Source organism: Capricornis sumatraensis, chromosome 2 (assembly GCF_032405125.1).
Source record: "Capricornis sumatraensis isolate serow.1 chromosome 2, serow.2, whole genome shotgun sequence".
Lineage (NCBI taxonomy): Eukaryota > Metazoa > Chordata > Mammalia > Artiodactyla > Bovidae > Capricornis > Capricornis sumatraensis.
In genome coordinates, this window is record NC_091070.1 from 2,640,968 (window position 1) to 2,662,601 (window position 21,634).

General features: G+C 43.9%; 1 protein-coding gene across 4 annotated transcripts in view; it reads left to right on the forward strand.

The window, feature by feature from the left end:
• Positions 1-2,946: 2,946 nt before the first annotated feature.
• EML5 (EMAP like 5) overlaps positions 2,947-21,634 on the forward strand; it is a 152,548-nt gene continuing 133,860 nt past the window's right edge. For all 4 annotated transcript variants that reach the window (XM_068965460.1, XM_068965459.1, XM_068965457.1 and 1 more), the window contains exon 1: positions 2,947-3,143. In XM_068965460.1, the coding sequence (XP_068821561.1) occupies positions 2,947-3,143 (197 nt within the window). The remainder of the gene's footprint in view (positions 3,144-21,634) is intronic.

Genomic DNA, 21,634 nt, shown 5'->3' on the forward strand with positions numbered 1-21,634 from the left:
GAGAACTTGAATTTTCTGAACTGTATCAGTTTCAAGGACACCGCCAATCAGTCTCAAAACAATACCTGCTAGCAACTGCCAGCTAGAACCCTACGTTCCCAAGGTCTCCCCTGGTAACCAAGCAACCATTTTGAACCCAACCAATCCATGCTTGCCAAGAACCCTTACTCCTTTCCAGCGCCAATCCTAGTCCTTGACAATTTATGTAATTTTAGTTTTTGCCCGTATAAGCCTCCTCCATTTTGTAGTAGCCCGCTTAGCTCCTCTGTCCATGGGATTATCCTGGCAAAACTATTGGAGTGGGTAGCCATCTTCTTCTCCAGGGGATCTTCCCAACCCAGGGGCGGAAGCTGCATCTTCAGCACTCCAAGCGGATTCCTTACCGCTGAGCCACCAGGGAAGCCCTCTTCTGTAGTCCAGGGAAGTACAATTCAAGTGCTTCTTGGATCTGTGTATCCCAGGCTATCGTCCTCAGTTTGGCTGAAAACTTCTCTATTTCTATTATAGATTGGTTTAGTGGCTAAGTTGTGTCTGACCCCTGAGACCCCATAGACTGTAGCCCATCAGGCTCCTCCGGCCGTGGGATTCTCCAGGCAAGAACACTGGAGTGGGTTGCCATTTCCTTCTCCAGGTATAGATTGGCATATGATTATTTCCATTGACAGTTTTATAGCTAATCACCTGGGAATAGTAAAAATAATAAGAATTTAAAATGTCTAAAAGCTGGGAAACTTTATGAAGCGCTGACAGTTTTTCCTGCATTGTAGTTCCTCACTGTTTTGTTAGATGATTATTGTGAACTAATTGGATTCCATTCCTACTTTCAGCCTTCCTGGTGGAGTCCACTAAATCTACTCACACCTTCATAGTTTACACTGACAGAAATTATTTCCTCTGAAATAGCCCTTTTTCCCTGTATGTTGACTAGAAGTCATAGCCAAAACTGAAAAGGTATCCTCTTGTCTTAAATTGGTAATTTGCATCTTTGAGGAAGCAGAAATAGGGTAACATTCAGTTCAAGGTATGGATGCCATCTAGGAATCATCACCTCTTTCTTAAAAAGATGCTAGTTTATTCTAGCCTTTTTTTTTTTTTTTAAGATTTCCAAGTTTTGGTATTTCCCAAGGAAATAAACATTGATTTTTTTTTTTTCCAGACACAGAAGATTCATACTTGTGTTTTATAAATTATTTTTTCTTGTTGTAAACCTTGGGGTTATCATTCTGGATTTAAAATCTTTTAAAACACTGACTTCAAATTATTTTTATAGGTACTGGTAAATTCCATGAGAGAGGAGGCATTCAGAAAACTGAGTAGGAGAGGAACTGACCTAGAACTCATTGCTTCTAGTATTTGTGCTTACAGGCTCATTCTCCAGCATCAGTAAGACTGAAGACATCCTCATCATCACCACCATGCGAGAAGTATCAAAACAGTCCTCTAAAAACACAAAATCATTGCTGCTGCTGCTGCTGCTAAGTCGCTTCAGTCGTGTCCGACTCTTGTGAGACCCCATGGACGGCAGCCCAGCAGGCTCCCCTGTTCACGGGATTCTCCAGGCAAGAACACTGGAGTGGGGTGCCATTTCCCTCTCCCGTACCATTGCTATTTATCAAGAAATAGGATCTGGCATGTGATTTTACGGTTTAAATTCTACTTTTAGCTTTGAAAGTACCATTGCTGTTTATCATGAAATAGGATCTGGCGTGTGATTTTACGAGTTAAACTCTACTTTTAGCTTTGAGGTCACGTATACAAATAAGAAAACGTGTATTTAGAAAGTCAGGTTTTAGTCCCACGCAATGTTTGCTACAGTGAGCACCATGAAGCTGCCAGAAAAGCATACACACGCACAAGGTAAAAGGAACAATTAAACAAGGAGGTTAACATCCTGGTGTTGATTCTTCCACGCATAAGCGTAGTCCTGGCCGAGGACGGGGGGCCTGGTGAGACCGACAGGCGCTCTGCAGCAGCAGGGGACAAGGGCGGCCGAGAGTCCGCCCGGAGCCGGAGCGGGATGCGATCAGGGCAGCCGAGGTCATCGGTCCTGGCCGAAGATAGCCGAGCTAGAACCGTGCAGCTAGAGGGGGAGCAGGAGAACCGGGCCCAGCGAAGGTCCCGGGAGCGCCCCCGCTGGGAGGGGCGGGGCGAGGCGCGCGCGGGCGGCGGGGGCCGGGGCCCGGGATCTGGGCTCCGGGGCGCGCGCACGCCGCGGGTCTGGGCTCAGGGGTCGGGGGCCGCGCGGCGCGTGTCTGGGCTCGGGGGCGCGCACGCCGCGGGTCTGGGCTCGGGGGCGCGCGCACGCCGCGGGTCTGGGCTCAGGGGTCGGGGGCCGTGCGGCGCGTGTCTGGGCTCGGGGGCGCGCACGCCGCGGGTCTGGGCTCAGGGGTCGGGGGCCGTGCGGCGCGTGTCTGGGCTCGGGGGCGCGCACGCCGCGGGTCTGGGCTCGGGGCTGGGGGGCGCGCCGCGCGGGTCTGGGCTCGGGGGCGCGCGCGGCGCGGGCCCGCCGAGCTGTGGGACGAGGCCGCGGCGGGACGCGGAGGGACGCGAACGCCGCAGGGGGACCGGGGCGGCGGCGGCTGAGGAGTGGAGACGGGAGGCGGGTCCTCGCTCGCTCGGCTCACGGCTTGGGCGCTGCGGGCTGAGGAGACCAGGCGGCCGAGGCGGCGAAGGCGGGGCGCGCGGCAGTCCCCCACCTCACCTGACGGCCGGCGGCGCCCGCGGCCCTCAGCATGCGCCGCGAGGCGAGGGCTCCCCTCCCGCCCGTGGGCTGAGGCGGCGCCGGCGGCGGCAGGGAGAGGCGGCATGCGGCTGCCGGGCGCGGCGTAGAGGACGCGGCAGGCGGCGAGTGCCGGCCGCCCGGGGAGGGCTCGCTTCGCCCGGCCGCCGCCGCCTCCCGCCGCCGGGCGCCCGAGCGGAGCGGCGCGGCGGGCTGGGCGCCCCGACATGGCGGCCAGGAGCGCCCCGAGCTGCCACCTGCGGCTCGAGTGGGTGTACGGCTACCGGGGCCACCAGTGCCGCAACAACCTCTACTACACGGCGGCCAAGGAGATCGTGTACTTCGTGGCGGGCGTCGGCGTGGTGTACAGCCCGCGCGAGCACCGGCAGAAGTTCTACCGGGGCCACAGCGACGACATCATCAGGTACGGGGCCCGGGGCGGCCGGCGTCCCCCCGCGGCCCGCTCGCGCAGGGCGTCGCTAGTCCCGACCCTGCCCTCTGGGCACCGGGAAACCAGTGCCCTTTCCCGTCTTCGAATCCCGAGTCTGCCCCTCGGGTCGCTGCGATGGCCCCAAGTCCGCGGGTCCTCCCTTCTCCCTTCCTCAGATGGGTGCAGTGTACCGAAAGCTGCTGTGGGTTGCATTTTTACCCCTTGAAATCTCGTCGGAGACTGCTTATTAAACGAATTCTTAGAGCGCCAGAGGAAAGTCCTTTACCTAGCAGAGAACGCAGAAGAGTCCCATAAGCGCTAGGCTGGTCCGGGGGAGCGCGGCCGGGCTGGCATCCTAGAGGGCACTCGGCTCTTGGCCATAATAACTCGTTGAGGTTTCACCGCCTGCTGTTATCAGCAGATAGAAATCCCGGCAACCTTCAGGCAGTTCATCGGACTTTAAAATTTGCACACCTGAAGGCACTTTGAGGGTAAGGATTGATTAGACCCATCCACACACACCCCTCCCCCACCCAGTCATTTTAGGTGCTAAAATTATTCTGATTTCCATTTCTCTTGTTTCCTTTTTGGTAAAGCACTCCTAAATAAGTTTACTTTTTTTTTTTTCACTTAAATCACAATTTTGTCTACATTTTAATTCTTCTTTGATCGTCCTCTTAAAATTGGTCCCAGTGCTTGCTTCCATTTCTTTAGTGAGCGGTGTATTTGAAATAGCATTTTCCATCAGTGTCTCAGCAGAACTTTTGTGGCAAATGAAGTTAAGAGCAGCAGAGATTATTTTAAACTTGATTATTGTCTCAAGCACAGCATATTTGTCGTTGATAAAGAGAGATGTGTTTTAAAACATTTTGAGACTCTGTGTATGTGTGTGTTTAAGAGATTCTGTGATTGGGTTTGATTACTCAGTTTTATCCCCCTATCTGTGTTCCACAGGACTTAAACTGTGCAATTAAAACCCATTTGGTATCATGTTTTGTAGGCAAAACACTCTGGTACTTAAATACCATAAATAAAGATCTGTTTTGCATGTCTGCACAGTTATGCTCTGTAAGAGAGGGAGGCCTAGGACAAACAAAAGGTAGGGCAAGATAGAATAAAGATAAAGAGAGCAGAAACAGATTGTGGAATAGGAAATGAGGCAGTGTTTGGGGTTCGGTGTGTGTGTGTGTGCTTACTCACGTCAGACTCTTTGAGACCCCATGGACTGTAGCCTGCCAGGCTCCACTGTCCATGGAATTCTCCAGGCAAGAATACCAGGTGGGTTGCCATTTCCTTCTCCAGGGGATCTTCCCCCATGCAGGGATCGAACCCTGGTCTCCTACACTGCAGGCAGATTCTTTACCATCTTGTGTGTTATTCACCCCAAGAGTAGAATTTACCCCAGTTTTTTGTCTTTTTCCCTGATCCTTTCCCGTTTCTCTCTTCTTTTCCACGTGTTAATCTCCGACAGTTCAGGGGATAGTTAAGTTTATCTAGTGGAAACAGCCTTGACTGAAGTCCTCCTCCAGATACTCAGTCTGTTAGGCTCCTTTCAGTAGGTGGGGTCGGTAGGTGCAAAGGATGCTGAGGTGCACTTCTGTTGTTTTTACTCCTTGGTAGTTGAGAGTAATATGGTATGAAGATCTTCTGAAACTGGATACAATTTTTTTTGATGGGGTAAATGATGCTTTGTTTATTCTTCCAGCAGTAATTTGAACCTGTATGTCACATGGCTTGAATTTTTAAAATTGTGTTTCAGTAAACTGCAAGGAAGAGATGCTTATGCTTTCCTTTGGTGTACATAGTTGCATAACCATAGATGTAGTGTCTCAAAATGTTTGAAAATGACAGATTAGTCTAATTTTTGTCTTAATTAGATACTTGCTTGTGACTTTATGCAAATGATTCACCCTCAAAATAATTTATAACAGTAAAAAGTTTGCTTGAAAATTGCCATGGCAATTGCATCCTGAAATCGTGACACAAATTTAATACAGTACTAAGACTAAGCAATCAAAGAGTTTGATTTCCACTCAAAAACTGGAAATTTTGTTTCAAGCAATAATGGTAGAAATCATTCTTGTTTGTGAAAGTTCAACGTTTTCAAATTTGTTTCAATTCAGTGTTTGAAATACAGGTATAGTTACTACTGTAATTTTTCAATTATGTCACAGCAGAAAATGAAATTTTTATAAATGGTAGCATGGTGGAAAACAATGTTGCTGTAATGTTAGTCTTATTAATAAAACATCATTGCTGTATTTATCATGTTTTATTTTCATATTTCTTGAAACTTAGGTAAACTTATTAAATATAACTTAGTCTGAATGTAAGACTGTACCAGAATGAGCAAGTCATTGTCTTTAGGTTTTAAAAATGCAAGTGCCATATTGGTTGGAAAGACAAAAGTAAGGATCATTTGCTTTCCAGTTCTGTCGTCTTACTACATCTAGCATTGCCAGCGGTGGTGCCACATGACTTTATCATTTTGTCTGTTACGTGTAATTATCTTACTTCTTTTTACTAGATATGTATGTATATTGTGTTCTTTCCTTTAGTTATATTTATTTCAGTATTACTGATTTATATAGAAATTTGTTTCACTGTCAGAATTTTAGTCACTTTTTTTTCTCATTTTCTATGTCCCAAGTTATATTGATAAAATTCTCTAGTTATTAAATGTCTGTTACAGGTTTAAGAGTAAGTTAGAGACTACTGGCAGTTTTACTATAAAATGCACTTCTGTAGCGTGGTCTATATTTTGAAACTTTTGCCAGCTGTCTTCCCAAAGGATACAGTAGCTTTTTAAATTAGTTTTTCTAGATACCACCCATCAACACATTTTTGACAAGTTTGTATTTGAAGTGGATGTTACTGATAGTTCTCAAAACATGTATCACCAGTGAAGAGGGTTAATGGAATGTAGTTAACTTGGTGCATTTTGTCACTACTTTTTTTTTTTTTCTTTAGACAAAATGAAAGGTAGAGTAGCTCGTCAATTGTGGCAGGTGGTGCTCTTGAGAAAAAGTACTGATCAGGCTTCACCATAGTCTAGTAAAAGTGCTTTCTAACGACTCTGTACTTACAGTATGAAAATTTCATTTATTCAACACAAGTCAGAATTGTTGTTGGAAAAGCGTTTTGGAATGTATGATGTTTCCGTGGTGGATCAGTGTGTTTTGTGTTTATGGGTTGAGGGCAGCAACTTTCTAAGGTCTGGTGGGAATCACCACAAGCCTACTGGTTGTCTACTTAATGTTTCCAGATATATGGTCAATATTTCCCAAACCTGACTGATCATCAGAATCATTTAAGGAGCTTTTTGCCATTTTTTTTAGCCTTTTCATGAGATGTACTAAGCTAGAATCCTCTAGAGCTGGATCCCAGAAATTTGTTTTTCACACAGTGCCCCCGGATGATTCTGTTTAGGAAACACATTGCCAATCTGTATCCCAAAACATGCATGTGTAGAATTATTAAATAAGCAGTTTGAGAAGTGGGTAGAACTCCTTCCTTCAAACTTGATTCCAGAATTTTCTTAAGCATTGTGTAATATTCAGAAGCTGTACTTCAGAAAGTATTAAGCAACATACAGATTTAGTAAAATGTCCCCATGTTCAAGTAACTAGAATTGGTGGTCTTAACTTTTACAGACTATATAATAATTTTTTTCTGTAAGATTTCATTTTGTGTGTTTGGATATCAAAATATTTATGGTTGTTTTTCAAATGCTACATAGTTTAAGAGGTAAAATTAACATGTTTTCAGGCAAAGGTTGGAATTATATAGAATAATAGTTCAAACTATCATAAATGTACCTTAAGTGTATATTATTAGGGTAAAAGAGAAATTTTAGATTTGTATTATAATTGTTTCCTTTTTTATTTTATGATGTCTAATATACAGATAACTAATAAAATATATTTTATATAAATTAAGGAAAACATATGGTAAATAAATTCTTAGAAACTATTAAGAAATAAGAATAGTTCCTTAGAAACGATCAACTTACTGTTCCTTCAAGGCTTTTCACTCATCCAAGAAATATTTATTGAACTCCTTTGTGCACGGGTCTAGCCTGAAGGTATTAGGAGTTAAACCCTGCCAGTCAAGTGTAAGATTCCTGTGTGTACCAGGGATAGCATTAGTGTACCTGGGGTATGGTGTGTGCAGTGTATAACAGTTACAGGGATGTGTCCCAGTGAGTGGAACACCTGAGCAGGCTGGGTCTTGAAGGACAACGGAGAGGCAGAGTCATCGGGGAAGTGAGCGAAGGCATAGCATTCTGAAGAGAGGCAGTGCCATATGCAGTGGTTTCATGTTAAGAGAAAATAACTGAAAAAGTCATCTGTACTCGCTGTCTTCAGCTCTTTTTCTCCCATTCAGTCCTGGCTTTGTTTTATTTCACCATTGCAGCTCTTGTCAAGGTCACCAGTGACCTCCACAGTGCTCTATCCAGAGGTCAGTTCTCTGTTCTCATCTTTTTTGATTTATCATCATCATTTGCCACAGTTGGTTACACCCACATTCTTAAGACACTTTCTTAAGTGGTGTCTGGGATACATATTAGTGTAAAAATAGGTATTTCTTGTTTTACTTAGTCTTTCAGCAGATATTTATTGAGCACCTATTTGTATTTGCCAGTGGCTGTTTTTAGCACTAGAATTACAGCAGTGAACCAAACAAGTGAAATTCCCAACCTTCACTGACACTTTATGTACTGGGGGGAGGTAATAAACAAGGTAAATTTCACATTTATGCACATATATTGAATTATGTATTTGGTATGTACATATATATTATTTTGTGTATATAGTGGTGTATCTGTCTGTCTGTGTGTGTAGATATATATAATATGTAAGGACTAGGGGAAAAAAGCAGGAAAGTGAGACACAGACTATTGGAAAGAGTTTAGATAGAAGTTTGGGTAGGGGAGCCAGGAAGGCCTGCTTAAAATATAAATGTAACGCTTGAGTGAAGCCGTGGAGGTGAGGGACTGTGCCGGGTGGCTGTCTGGAGGGAATGACGTTGCAGGCAAAGGGATGTCACGTTCAGAGGCCTGAAGTGGAATGCCTCATGTGTTTGAGGGGCAGTAGGAAAATTAGAGTGGCTGGAGCGCAGTGAATTCCCGTAAAAGCACAGAGACGAGGTCTGATGAAGAACGGTGGTGGCACAGATTGTTCAGGACTTCGTGGGCTATTGAGAAGATTTTTTTGCCTTCCCATCTGAGGGAGATTAGAAGCCATTGGAACAATTTAATCAAATTAGTGACCCAATTTGAGTTAATGGTTTGACAAGGTCACTCTGGATCCTGTATTGATGACGGAGGGAGAGGTGAAAGACGGAAGCAGACAGACCACTTAGGAGACTTAGAAGAGATGTTGGTGGCTTGGGCCAAAGCGGTAACAATGGGAGCAGTGAGAAACCACTCGACATACTTTGAAGGCAGAGGCAGCGTGATTTACTAGTGGACCAGGTGTAAATTGTGACAGGAAAGAAAGGTCAGTGATGATCACAGTTTGGGGCCAGAACACCTGAGAATGGGGTTGCCTGTTAGTGAATTAGCAAAGGCTGTGGGGAGGGCAGATTTTCTGCTTCGGGAGAAAGGGACAGTCATGAGCTGTTTTAGACACTAATAGACAACCAGCCCAGAGAAGGCAATGGCACCCCACTCCAGTACTCTTGCCTGGAAAATCCCATGGACGGAGGAGCCTAGTGGGCTGCAGTCCATGGGGTCACTGAGGGTTGGACATGACTGAGCGACTTCACTTTCACTTTTCATTTTCATGCATTGGAGAAGGAAATGGCAACCCACTCCAGTGTTCCTGCCTGGAGAATCCCAGGGATGGGGGAGCCTAGCGGGCTGCCGTCTATGGGGTCGCACAGTCGGACACGACTGAAGTGACTTAGCAGCAGCAGCAGACAACCAACCAAGTGGGCTTGTACATTAGGCCAGTTGAACATAAACATGTCTATAATCCAGGGAAGCAGTCTGCGCTGGGATTAATTTGAGTGTTACCAGCATGTGGGTAGTATTTAAAGTCATAACCCTGGATGAGGTCACTGAGGGAGTGAATGTAAAGAGTCTGAACAGTGGATTCCCGTGGCCCTCCAACGTTTAAATATTCAGAAGATGAAAAAGAGCGGACAAAACAGTGCCCAGAGAGACGGGAGAAAAACCGAGATATGTAGAGTCATGGAAATCAAGTTAAAAATAGTGTTTCAGGGAGAAGAAAGTGACCAGCTGTATCAAGTCAGGTGAGCAGTACTTCACCTTAGTGGAGATGTTAGCTGTTTTGCAATAATCACATTGTGATCATGACTGTTGAGGAGACCATGTATGGATGTTTATATGATCAAGGAAACAGAGGGAGCAGAAAGAAGTCATCAGGATGAGTCATGTCATCACAGGTGTACAGAACTGGCCTCCTTCAGGGTCTGCTCCTGCAGCTGCTAGTTTGGTTGATTATTTTTTAAATGGCACATGGCTGGTAGCTCTAGATAGTTGCTGTTCAAAGATACAGTCCTTAGACCATCACTTTCAGCATTACCTCGGAGCTCATTAGGAGAGCAGTTCTCAAACCTCACCCCAGGCCTGCTGAATTAGAATTTTAACAGCATTCTCAGGTAGTGTTATGGGTTTGAAATATTAAAATTGTGGGTTTTGATATTAAAGTTTGAAAAGCACACTCTAGACCAGTGGTTTTCAGTGCTGTCCTTTAACCAACACATTAGCATCACCTGGAAGACTGTTAGAAATGCAGATTGTCAAACTTCATCCCAGACCTAATCAGAAACTCTGGATGTGGGGCGCAACAATCCACTTTAATTACCTCCATGTGATATTGATGTATTCTGAAGTTTGAAAAACATTGCTTTAGATTCTTGATTTTCAATCCTGGCTGCATACTAGAATCACTTGGAGAGTTAAAGCAAAGTAAAACCACCAGTGCCTGAGTCTCATCCCTAGAAATTCCAATTTAATTTATTTAGGATGGGTCTCAGGTGTAATTTATTTGTTGCTGTTTGTGTCTGTCTTTAAGCTTCCTAGATGATTCCAGTAAGCAGCCAGGGTTGAAAACCACTGCTCTAGATATAGAAGTAATCCATGGTGGTGGGTGGGGAAGTCAAACTCAAAAAACTCTAGGCCCACCCAGATTTATTCATTTACTGTTATTACAAGATCCTTTGGATGAGGAAATGGCAGCCCACTCCAGTATTCTTGTCTGGGAAATCCCATGGACAGAGGAGCCAGCCCAAGGGTTTGCAAAGTGTTGGACACGACTTAGCAACTAAACAATGACAACAAATTATATCACAGTATTGATCATTTGCCAAGTATTAAGACCCCTTTAAAAAGTCTGGGCCTATTGCCCAAGGCATTTTTGGAGATTTTTTTTTTTTTTCTATCAAGAAAAGCAGTGATTAGTAGGGTTTTCCATTAATGGATCTGCCCAGTGTCATCAGTGGCTGAAAACATTTCATGTCTTTTCAAGACAGATATCTTGCATTGTCAGTCCAGAAAAAGGCTAACAAACTGGGGACCCGGCAGGTTCACTTAATGGGCAAATCGTGTGCATCCTGGACAGCACCAAGTGAGGCGTGACCCAGTAGTTGACTTCAACAGACTGGCGGATCAGCCGCAGTCGGTTTGGCTCAGTGGTTTGGACCATGAAAAGCCCAGGAGCGTCTGTAAATAAATTTCCAATGTGGAGCCAGAGTCTGCAGTCAGAAATAGAGCAAATATCCAATATGCTAGTACTGAAGAGGCATATAAATGATCTCACCCTCCCCCTGTGAGGTTCTGAAGTGGGCAGTTGCTGCCACACCCTGGATGCACTCCGGGAGAGGGCCCAGCAGCTAGGACGCTGTGTTCTGCAAAGCTTGAGACTGCATATTGCCACAAGCCAAGCATGGAGCAGCCACTAACAGCTGACTGACTTCTCTTCAGGCTGAGTGTCCTCCTTTGTGGATCAGTGTTCTTTGACAGCAAAGGGCTGGAAGGGGCTATACCGGGCCAGTGTAAACAAGCTGCCTTGCTACAGTGGCATCTGTTCTAATTATAAGGTGGCGCATGGTTTCACCATATTGGCCAAAGACTGCAAGAACTTATATGAAAGCCTTAACAGGTCTTGGATTTCCTGTCTGCAGTATCACCCTCTGTTGGCTAATGTAATGTAAAAATGGATTGGATTGTTAAAAGATCAAGTGAAATATAGTGCCCACCTTAAAACACTGGTATGCTTATATCCATCTAAATCAGTAAGCTTGACAGGAAAATGCTAAAAAGGTCTTGGAATGAGAGGAGAGGCAGTGGGACTGAAGCTAGACATCGCACCCAGGACCTAGCTGTGCTTGAGGCCACAGACGGGCTGAGTCCATCGTAACACCGCTTAACGCTGTATGTTTTTCCTTTTGGGATGAGTGGCTCATAAAGCTGGATTGGCAAATAAGTAGTTGTGATTGTGGGAGATGTTAACTCAGATTTCACTCTAAAAGTATCTTGTTCTTCACAATCAAGGAGAGATAACTGAGTTTACTTTAATACCGAGCTTGGGGAGCATACCGATAAAGCAAAGAGGTTGGATGTAAGGTGAGAATTCTGGATTATATCATTGCCAAATTATGGATGGTATTCAGCCTCTTATTGGAGCCCAAACAAGGGGTCTACACTTTTAGATAAAGTTGACAGTGACTAACTGAGAGCCATCATCGAAGCTGATCCTCTTACAACTGCTCCAGAAGTTGCCCCAAGAACTCAGCATTGACCATTCGACAGTCCTTCAGCATTTGAAGCAAATTGGAAAGGTGATAAAGCTTGATAAGCCTCATGAGTTGACCGAAATCAAAAAAATCAGCATTTTGAAGTGTTGTCTTCTCTTATTCTACGCAACAACAGTGAACTATTTCTCAATCAGATTGTGACATGCGATGAAAAGTGGATTTTTATATGACAACCAGTGATAACCAGCTCAGTGGTTGGACCAAGAGGAGGCTCCAAAGCGGTTCCCAAAGCTAGACTTGGCCAAAAAAGTCATGGTCACTGTTTGGTGGTCTGTTGCCCAACTGACCCACTAAAGTTTTCTGAATCCCGGTGAAACTGTAACATCTGAGAAGTATGCTCAGCAAATCACTGAGATGCACTGAAAACCACAGTGCCTGAAGCTGGCATTGGTCAATAGAAGAGGCCCAGTTCTTCTCCACAATAGCACCTTACCACACATTGCCCAACCAGCGCTTCAAAAATTGAATGAATTGGGCTACGAAATTTTGCCTTATCCACTATATTCACCTGACCTCTTGCCAACCAACTACCACTTCTTCAAGCATCTGTACAACTTTTTGCAGGGAAAACACCTCCACCACCAGCAGGAGGCAGAAAATGCTTTCCAAGAGTTCGTTGAATCCCGAAGCACCGTAGGAATAAATAAACTTATTTCTCATTGGCAAAAAAATGTTGATTTTAATTAAGAAGTGTTTGAGCCTAATTATAATGATTATAATTCCGAAACCGCAATTATGTTTGCACCAACCTAATAGTATGATATTGCTTGTGGTATTGTTTAAATTAGCCACAAGATGATGATGTAACCATATCTGATCACCTCAGTGGCCCTATCTTTACAGATACTAAGATTGATCGGGGGCAGGGCACAATTCCCAACGGGGGGTGGAAAGTGGAAGGGTATTTTAAGTGTTAAAACATAGGTGATAACTAATTACAGAATCCATAGACTGGTCATCATTACTTGGTTGCAGTGTGACTTTTCTAATAATAATTATTAGTCAACTAATATTTAATAATTAATGAATTGATTATCAATTAGCTAATAATTAGTTCACTTAGTCATGTCCGACTCTTTGCAACCCCTTGGACTGTAGCCTGCCAGGCTCCTCTGTCCATGGGATTTTCCAGGCAAGAGTACTGGAGTGGGTTGCCATTTCCTTCTCCAGGGCATCTTCCCAACCCAGGGATTGAACCTGGGTCTCCTGCATTGCAGGCAGATGCTTCATTGTCTGAGCCACCAGGGAAGCTCAATAATCAGTTAGCCCATGGACAGTGTAATAGCACGTGAAGCGCTGTAGAGGGTGGTGCTGCTAACATGGTAGGAAGTTTTACCTGGAACCTGGATGTTAGATTTAGATTCCAAGTTCACATGCTCTTACAAAGGAATTTGTGCAGGGTACAAGGAGACTATGTAGGAGTCTGAAGTTGACATAATAAAGGAGTAGGAGGGGTTTGGTAGGCCCCCTCTTAGAAGGTGGCTATTATGTTTTAAAAATTGTTAATACCTACTTATAATAGAACATTGGAAAGTGTGGAAAAAGAAAAATATTCACCCGCAATCTTATACCTAGAGATATTACCATTCTGTTTTATTTGTTTTTATTGTCTTTAATTTGCGGTTGTGCTGAGCTGCCATTGCCGTGTGGCTTTTCCTCTAGTCACGTCAAGCAGGGGCTGCCCTCTGCCTGCAGTGCGCAAGCCCCTCTCTGCAGTGGCTGCACAGCGCAGGCTCCAGGGCACGCGGGCTTCAGCAGTTGCAGCTCCTGGGCGCTAGAGCGCAGGCTCGATAGTTGTGGCACACGGCTATTAGTTGCTCGGCAGCGTGTGAGATTTTCCCAGATGAGGGATCGAACTCATGTCTCCTGCATTGGCAGGAGGCTCCTTTACCACTGAGTCACCAGGGAAGGCCCTACTGTTGTGTTTTAGATTATTTCCTTTGAAGTCTTTATTTTCTAAAGTAATTTTATTTATTTGGGGGCTTCCTTGGTGGCTCAGATGGTAAAGAATCTGCCTGCAATGCAGGAGACCTGAGTTCGATCCCTGGGCCAGGAAGATCTCCTGGAGAAGGGAATGACTACCCACTCCAGGATTCTTGCCTGGAGAATCCCATGGACAGAGGAGCCTGGTGGGCTCCTCCCGAGTCCACAGGGTCACAAAGAGTTGGACACTGAGTGACTGATCAGTGACAAATATTGTATTATCTGGTTGTGCCAAATATATTTACCCATTTGCCTGTTGAAGGACTTCTCGGTTACGTCCATGTTTTGGCGATAATGAGTGAAGCTATAAACATCCGTGTGCAGGTTTCTGTGTGGACATAGGTTTCACTCCTTTGGATAAATACCAAGGAGCACAGTTGCTGCATTGTTTGGGAAGGTTGTCGTTTTCTAAGAAACTGCCAAACTCTCTTCCAAGTGACTGTTCTGTTTTTGCTCTCTCACCGGCAGTGTGTGAGAGCCCCTGTCACTTGTCACCCTTGTCAGCCTTTGGAGATGTCGGTGTTCCTGATTTGGCCATTCTGATAGGCATGTAGTGGAGTCTTAGAGTTTTGATTTGCATTTTCCTGGTGACGTATGATATGGAGCATGTTTTTATATGCTTATTTTCCATCTGTGTATCTTCTTTGATGAGGAGTGTGTTAAGGTTTTTGGCCTACTTTTTAGTTGGTTTTTCTTATGGCTGAGTTTTTAGCTCCTTGTATATTTTGAATGTTGTTGTCCAGCCGCTCAGTCGTGTCTGACTCTTTCCGACCTAATAGACTGCAGCACGCCAGGCCTCTCTGTCCATCACCAACTCCGGAGCCTGCTCAAACTCATGTCCGTCAAGTCAGTGATGCCATCGATCGTCTCATCCTCTGTCGCACTCTTCTGCCCTCACTCTCTCCCAGCATCAGGGTCTTCTCCAGTGAATCAACTTTCACATCAGCTGGCCAAAGTAGTGGAGCTTCAGCATCTGTCCTTCCAATGAATATTCACGGTTGATTTCCTTTAGGATTGACTGGTTTGATATCCTTGCAGTCCAAGAGACTCTCCAGTCTTCTCCAGCTCCACAGTTCAAAAACATTGATCCTTCGGTGCTCAGCCTTCTTTATGGTCCAACTCCCACATCCGTATATGACTACTGGAAAAACCATAGCTTTGACTAGATGGACCTTTGTTGGCAAAGTCATGTCTCTGCTTTTTAATATACTGTCTAGGTTTGTCATAGCTTTTCTTCCAAGGAGCAAGCGTCTTTGAATTTCACAGCTGCAGTCCCCATATGCAGTGATTTTCAATTCAGTTCAGTCATTCAGTCATGTCTGACTCTGCGACCCCGTGGACTGCAGTACGCCAGGCCTCCCTGTCCATCACCAACTCCTGAAGCATGCTCAAACTCATGTCCATTGAGTCGGTGATGCCATCCAACTATCTCATCCTCTGTCATCCCCTTCTCCTGCCTTCAGTCTGTCCCAGCATCAGGGTCTTTTCCAGTGAGTTCGTTCTTCACATCAGGTGGCCAAAGTATTGGAGTTTCAGCTTCAGCGTCCGTCCTTCCAATGAATATTCAGGACTGATTTCCTTTAGGATGGACTGGTTGGATCTCCTTGCAGTACAAGGGACTCTCAAGAGTCTTCTCTAACACCACAGTTCAGAAGCATCAGTTCTTCAGCAGTGATTTTGGAGACCCCCAAAATAAAGTCTGTCATTGTTTCCCCATCTATTTCCCATGAAGTGATGGGACCAGATGCCATGATCTTCGTTTTTTGAATGTTGAATTTTAAGCCAGCTTTTTCACTCTCCTCTTTAATCAAGACGCTCTTTAGTTCCTCTTCGCTTTCTGCCGTAGGGTGGTATCATCTGTGTATCTGAGGTTATTGATATTTCTCTTGGCAATCTTGATTCCAGCTTGTGCTTCATCCAGCCTGGCATTTTGCATGAGGTACTCTGCCTGTTAGTTAAATAAGCATGGTGACAATACACAGCCTTGACATACGTACTTCTTTCCCAATTTGGAATCAGTCTGTTGCTCCATGTCCAGTTCTAACTGTTGCTTCTTGACCTGCATACAGATTTCTCAGGAGGCAGGTAAGGTAGTCTGATGTTCCCATCTCTTTAAGAGTTTTCCAGTTTGTTGGGATCCACGCAGTCAAAAAGGCTTTAGCATAGTCAGTGAAGCAGAAATAGACGTTTTTCTGGAACTCTGTTAGGAATATTTTCTCCCAGTCTGTGGCCTGTCTCCTAGTGCTCTTGCTTTTGTCTTCCACGGGGCAGAATTTTTTTTTTTTATTTTAGTGAAGTCCAGCTTGCTTGCTTTCTTTCATGGATCCTGTGCTTAATGTTGTATCTAAAAAGGCATCATCATGCCCAAGGTCATCTAGATTTTCTCCTATGCTGTCTTCCAGGAATTTTGTAGTTTTACATTTAGGTCTGTGATTCATTCTGAGTTGGTTTCTGTGAAAGGTGTAAGGTCTGTGTCTAGATTCATTTTTTACGTGTAGATGTCTGGTTGTTCCCGCACTGCTTGTTCAAGGAGCCTATCTTGGCCCCATCGTAGCGCCTTTACTCCTTCGTCAGAAATCAGTTGATTATATTTATAAGGGTCTGTTTCTGGGTCTCTGTTCTCTTCCACTGGTATTTTGTCTACTCTTTTGCAAATACCATATTGTTTTTTCTCTCTTCCAATTTTATTGAGTTTTTATCTCGTAAGTGTAAGTTTGTACCTTTTGATCATCTTAATCCGATTCCCCATTCCATCCCTTGCCTCTGATATCTGACCTCTTTTTCTGTGAGTTTGTTTTCGAAGTATAATTGACCTACAACACTATGTTAGTTCTTGTTACACAACATAGTGATTCAGTATTTCTAAACATTTGAAAACGATCGCCATGGTAAGTCTAATTAAGATATATCACCATACAAGATACTATGTAGTATGGACTGCATTCTCCACACTGTACATTGCCTTCTGTGTGTGTGTGCGTGTGTGTACGTGTGTACTTAAGTTACTGATCTCTTAAGTTCAAACCCTTTTTAACAATCCTGCATCACCCCCCACCAAGTTTACTGTTTTTAGCATATTTTACATCTTTTTGTTACTGTGGATATAGATGACTTCATGACTTTTGTCTTTTAACCTCCTTACTGTGGCTCATTTACTAATTTTACTGTATGTTTGTCGTCACTAGTGAGATTTTCCCCTTTCATAATTTTCATGTTTCTATTTCTGGCCTTTTCTTTTTCACTTAGAAATGTCCCTTTAGCGTTTCTTGTAAAGTTGGTTTAGTGGTGCTAAACTCTTTTAGTTTTTGCTTGTCTTTAAAACTTTTGATCTCTGCATAAACTCTGAACACAAACTTGACTGGGTCATAAAGCTCTACCTGCTTGGTTGTGAGTTTATCCCTTTCGTCACTTGAAGTGTATCATGCCACTCCCTCCTGGCCTGCGGAGTTTCTACTGAAAGGTCCTTTGTGGGCGTTCCCTTGTACATAACTTGCTACTTTTCCCTTGCTGCATTTGACATTCTTTCTCTAATTTTTATGTCTTGGTGTGGTCCTCTTTGGGTTGATCCTGTTCGGGACTTCCTGTGCTTCCTGGACCTGGATGTCTTTGTCCTTCCTCAGGTTAGGGAGGTTTCCAGTTGTTGTGTCTTCAAATATGTTCTCTGCTCTCTCTCTCTCTTCTCCTGGGACCCCTGTAATTCGAATGTTAATATGCTTGATGTTGTATCACAGGTCTCTTGAGCTGTCCTCATTTTTTTTATTCTTCCTTTTGTTCAGCTTGAGTGATTTCCATTACTTGTCTTCCAGCTCACTAATCTGTTCCTCTGTACCATTTAATAATACTGTTGAACCCTCTAGTGTATTTTCCATTTCAGTTCCTGTGTTCTTCATCTCTGTGTGGTTTTTGTTTATCTTTCTAAACTTTCTGTGAGAAACTTCTGTTCATCCAGTCTTCTCCCAAATTCTCTGAACACTTTTACAGTCGTTACCTAGAACTCTCTATAGCATAGCTTGCCTATTTCCCTTCACTCAGTTCTTCTTTGTCCCAACAGCATAGCCCCACTCGGTCACCAGAACTCTAGGGGTGCCTGCTACGTGGGCTGTGTGGGTCCTACTGTTATGAGCCTCTGATAGGTATGGCTGGTCCACGTTCCAATCAGTTGCCAGGCACTGACTTGTGTGGAGGATGCTGGCTACTGGTGGGCAGGGCTGAGCAGCAGCTGCTGACTGTCCTGGAGCTAGCGCTGGCCCACTGGTGGTTTGCGCTGGTTTCTGGAGTGGGTGGTTGCAGTGCTGGGGTGTCCCAGATATACTGGCCTGCAGGTGGGTGGGGCCAGTTCCAGTATAGCTAGAGTCTGGGGTGTCCCAAAAGTGGTGTTGGCTAACTAGTGAGACTGGCTAGACCCTGGGGCATTTGGCTAAGGGGCCCAGGGTGTCTTGGAGTTGTTATCAGCCAGGTGGCAGGCAGGGTTGGGTCCTGGGGTCTCTAGCTGCAAGGCCAGTGGGTCCCAGAGCTGGTGTTTGCCTGCTGGTGGGTGAGGCAGAGGCCTAAGGGATTCTAGGGCTAATGCTTGTTCCCTGGTGGGAAGTGTTAGGGGCCAAACCCCAGCTATGATAGGCTCAGCGAGATACACTAAGCCCAGGACCTGAGTCATGTTTCCTTAACAGGACATTCCTTGACCAAATTAGGAAGACTTCCCGCACACACCAACCAGAAAGAGACAGGACACGTGCTCATCCTGCCTAGCCAATTATGAAACGCCAGCTACTCCTGTAACTGAGACAAAGAGCTGCCTGTGTATAAGCCGCCATACTCCTTTGTTCGGGGCTCTTGTCGGATTCCACTGTGCTGGATGAGACTTGGGCCCTAGCGTGCTAAAAATAAACTCCCTTCTTGCTTTTGCATTACTGTGGTGGACTTGTTCCCTCGGTCTATTCGGAGATACGGGCTCGGTGTATAACAGGAAGAGCTGGGGGGTCCCAGAGTTGGTGTTTCTCCTCACTGGTAGTGGGGAGGGAAATTTACATACAAGGCATGTCTTGGGCAGCTGAGTGACAAGGAGATCTCCGTACACCTGCCTGCTAGAATCTTAAGCATTTATATAGCAACCTTAACAGGGTACAGAGTCTCTAGTTGCCTGGGTTCAGTTCTTAGGTCAGTTGGTGGTCATGTCTTCTCAATAAACTTCTCCAACATTCAGATAAGTTGGGAAGAACTGACATCTTTTTTTTTACCCTAATTACTATCATCTTGATAGTACTGAGCCTTCCTATCCATGAATATAGAATATCTATTTTTTATAGTTCTTGATTTCATTCATCAGAGTTTTGTGGTTTTCCTCATATAGATTTTGTATCTATTTTGTTAGATATATGCCTAAATATTTCAGTTTGGGATGTTAATATAATGGTATTGCATTCTCAATTTCAGATCCCACTTGCTTACTGTCAGCATGCAGGGAACCAATTAATTTTTGTTTGTTAGCTTTGTATCCTGCAGCCTTACTATAGTCACATATTAGTTCCAGGATTTTTTTTTTTTTTTTTTTGCTGATTTTTTTGGATTTTCTACACAGATGATTGTGTCATCTATGCACAAAGACAGTTCTATGTCTTCCTTCCCAATCTGTATACCGTTTATTTCCTTTTCTTGTATTATTGCATTAGCAAGGCCTTCCAGTATATTATTGAAAAGGAGTGGTGAAGGGGGACATTGACGACTCGGACCTCATCTTTGTGGGAAAGCTTAGAATTTCTCACCATGAAACATGCTGTTAGCTGTGAGTTTCTGTAGATATGCTTTATAAGGTTGACAGAGAGTTCTTCTGTATTCCTAGTTTCCTGAGAGTTTTTATCGTAACTATTAGCATTTGTCTTATGCCTTTTTTGCATCTATTGATATGATCATGTGATTTTTCTTTTTTAGTCCATTGCCACGATGGACCCTCAGTTGATTTTTTAATGATATTAATACCTCAGATAGTATTCCACATAGTTGTGGTGTATAATTCTTTTTATACTCCTTTAGATTTGATTTGCTAAGCAAGTTACATTTGACCTGAAGCGTCAATTATTTGAATGAAGCAAGATTTGGAAGATCATTCTAGAGACAAAGACCTTTGAGAACATAATAAGTTTGGCCTTTTCAAGAGACAGAAAGGCCAGTATGTCTGAAATGTGGTGAACAAAAGGGAGAATTGTGGAAGTTGAGGTTTGAGAAGTAGATGAAGGTATGTATTGTAGAGCCTTATAAGTGCCGTGTTAAATACTTTGGACTTTATTCTGGTTGTAATAGGAAGCTGTTGGGGGATTTTAACTAGGTGAGCTGTGTATTGTTTTAGGAGATCACTCTGGTTATGTGGCTTCCCTTGTGGCTCAGAGGTTAAAGCATCTGCCTACAATGCAGGAGACCCGGGTTCTATCCCTGGGTCGGGAAGATCCCCTGGAGAAGGCAATGGCAACCCACTCCAGTACTCTTGCCTGGAAAATCCCATGGACTGAGAAGCCTGGTAGGCTACAGTCCATGGGGTCGCAAAGAGTCGGACACGACTGAGTGACTTTCCCTTTCTTCCTTCCTGGTTATGTTAAGAAAACCCTGAGGGATGCACTGGAGGAGGAAGGGCAGGGGGCTCAGATTCGGGCTGAGGCGGGGAAGATGGGGGTGATGATGGGGTCAGCAGGACAGGCTAATAGAATGTATGTAATAAATTTGAAAGGGAAAGAGGGGAGGGTTAAATTTAGCTTCTTGGTCTGAGCAACTGAGTGGCTAGTGACGTCATATACTAGGGTGGGGAATTGAGGAGGGAACGTTCTGGATGTGTTAAATGTGAGTTGCCCACAACACATCTTTTCCTCCTGGCTGGAAATACAATTTGGGTATCAGTCACAGTATATGTGATTTTAAAACTTGGTTGGAAAAATTTAATGTTATGTATTCTCATGCTCACAAAATTGATATATACATTTAATGCAACTCCACTAAACATCATAGCAGATTTTCTATGAGGTATGAGGATTAGATATAAAGTTATTTAAAAATTTATATGGAAGAATAAATCTGCAAGAACAGACAAGCCGAGTTAAAAACTAAAAAAGATATAATAAAAGAATAGTGAGGGGGAGGAGTGTTAATAGATACTAGAACATACTAAAAGAATCACTCTAATAAATAGAATATGATTTTTCATGGGAATAGGCAAAAAGTTCTGTGGGACATAATTGAGAATACAGATACAGGTATGACATAGAAATTTAATATATATTTAATATCTAAAAGAAATCATGTATTTAACAAATGATGCTAGTTCAACTAGAATAAAATTGGGATAAAACTGAATTGAATTCTTTCTTATGCCACATATAAAAGTAAATTCCTGATGGATTAAAGACATGAGTGAAAACAGTATTCCCTCTCAGTATCTCTTCAGTCAACAACTTAACTGTGATGGCCCTTCAAGTGTTATACCACTTTTGGCATAAATGGACTAACAGAGATAATACTTCTCATTATGGCATCAGGCAGAACACCATTTACTTGACACACTAGTTTTCAGTCAGAGAGGACATGATGTATAATAGATTTGAATCGTGCATCTTATTTGGATGAACCCAAAATATTTTGCCTTGCATACACCCATCACAGAAGGATGGAGTATTTTCTACATATTTTCATTCTGTGATACACATATATTACTTCCACATTTTGGAATGTTCTAATTT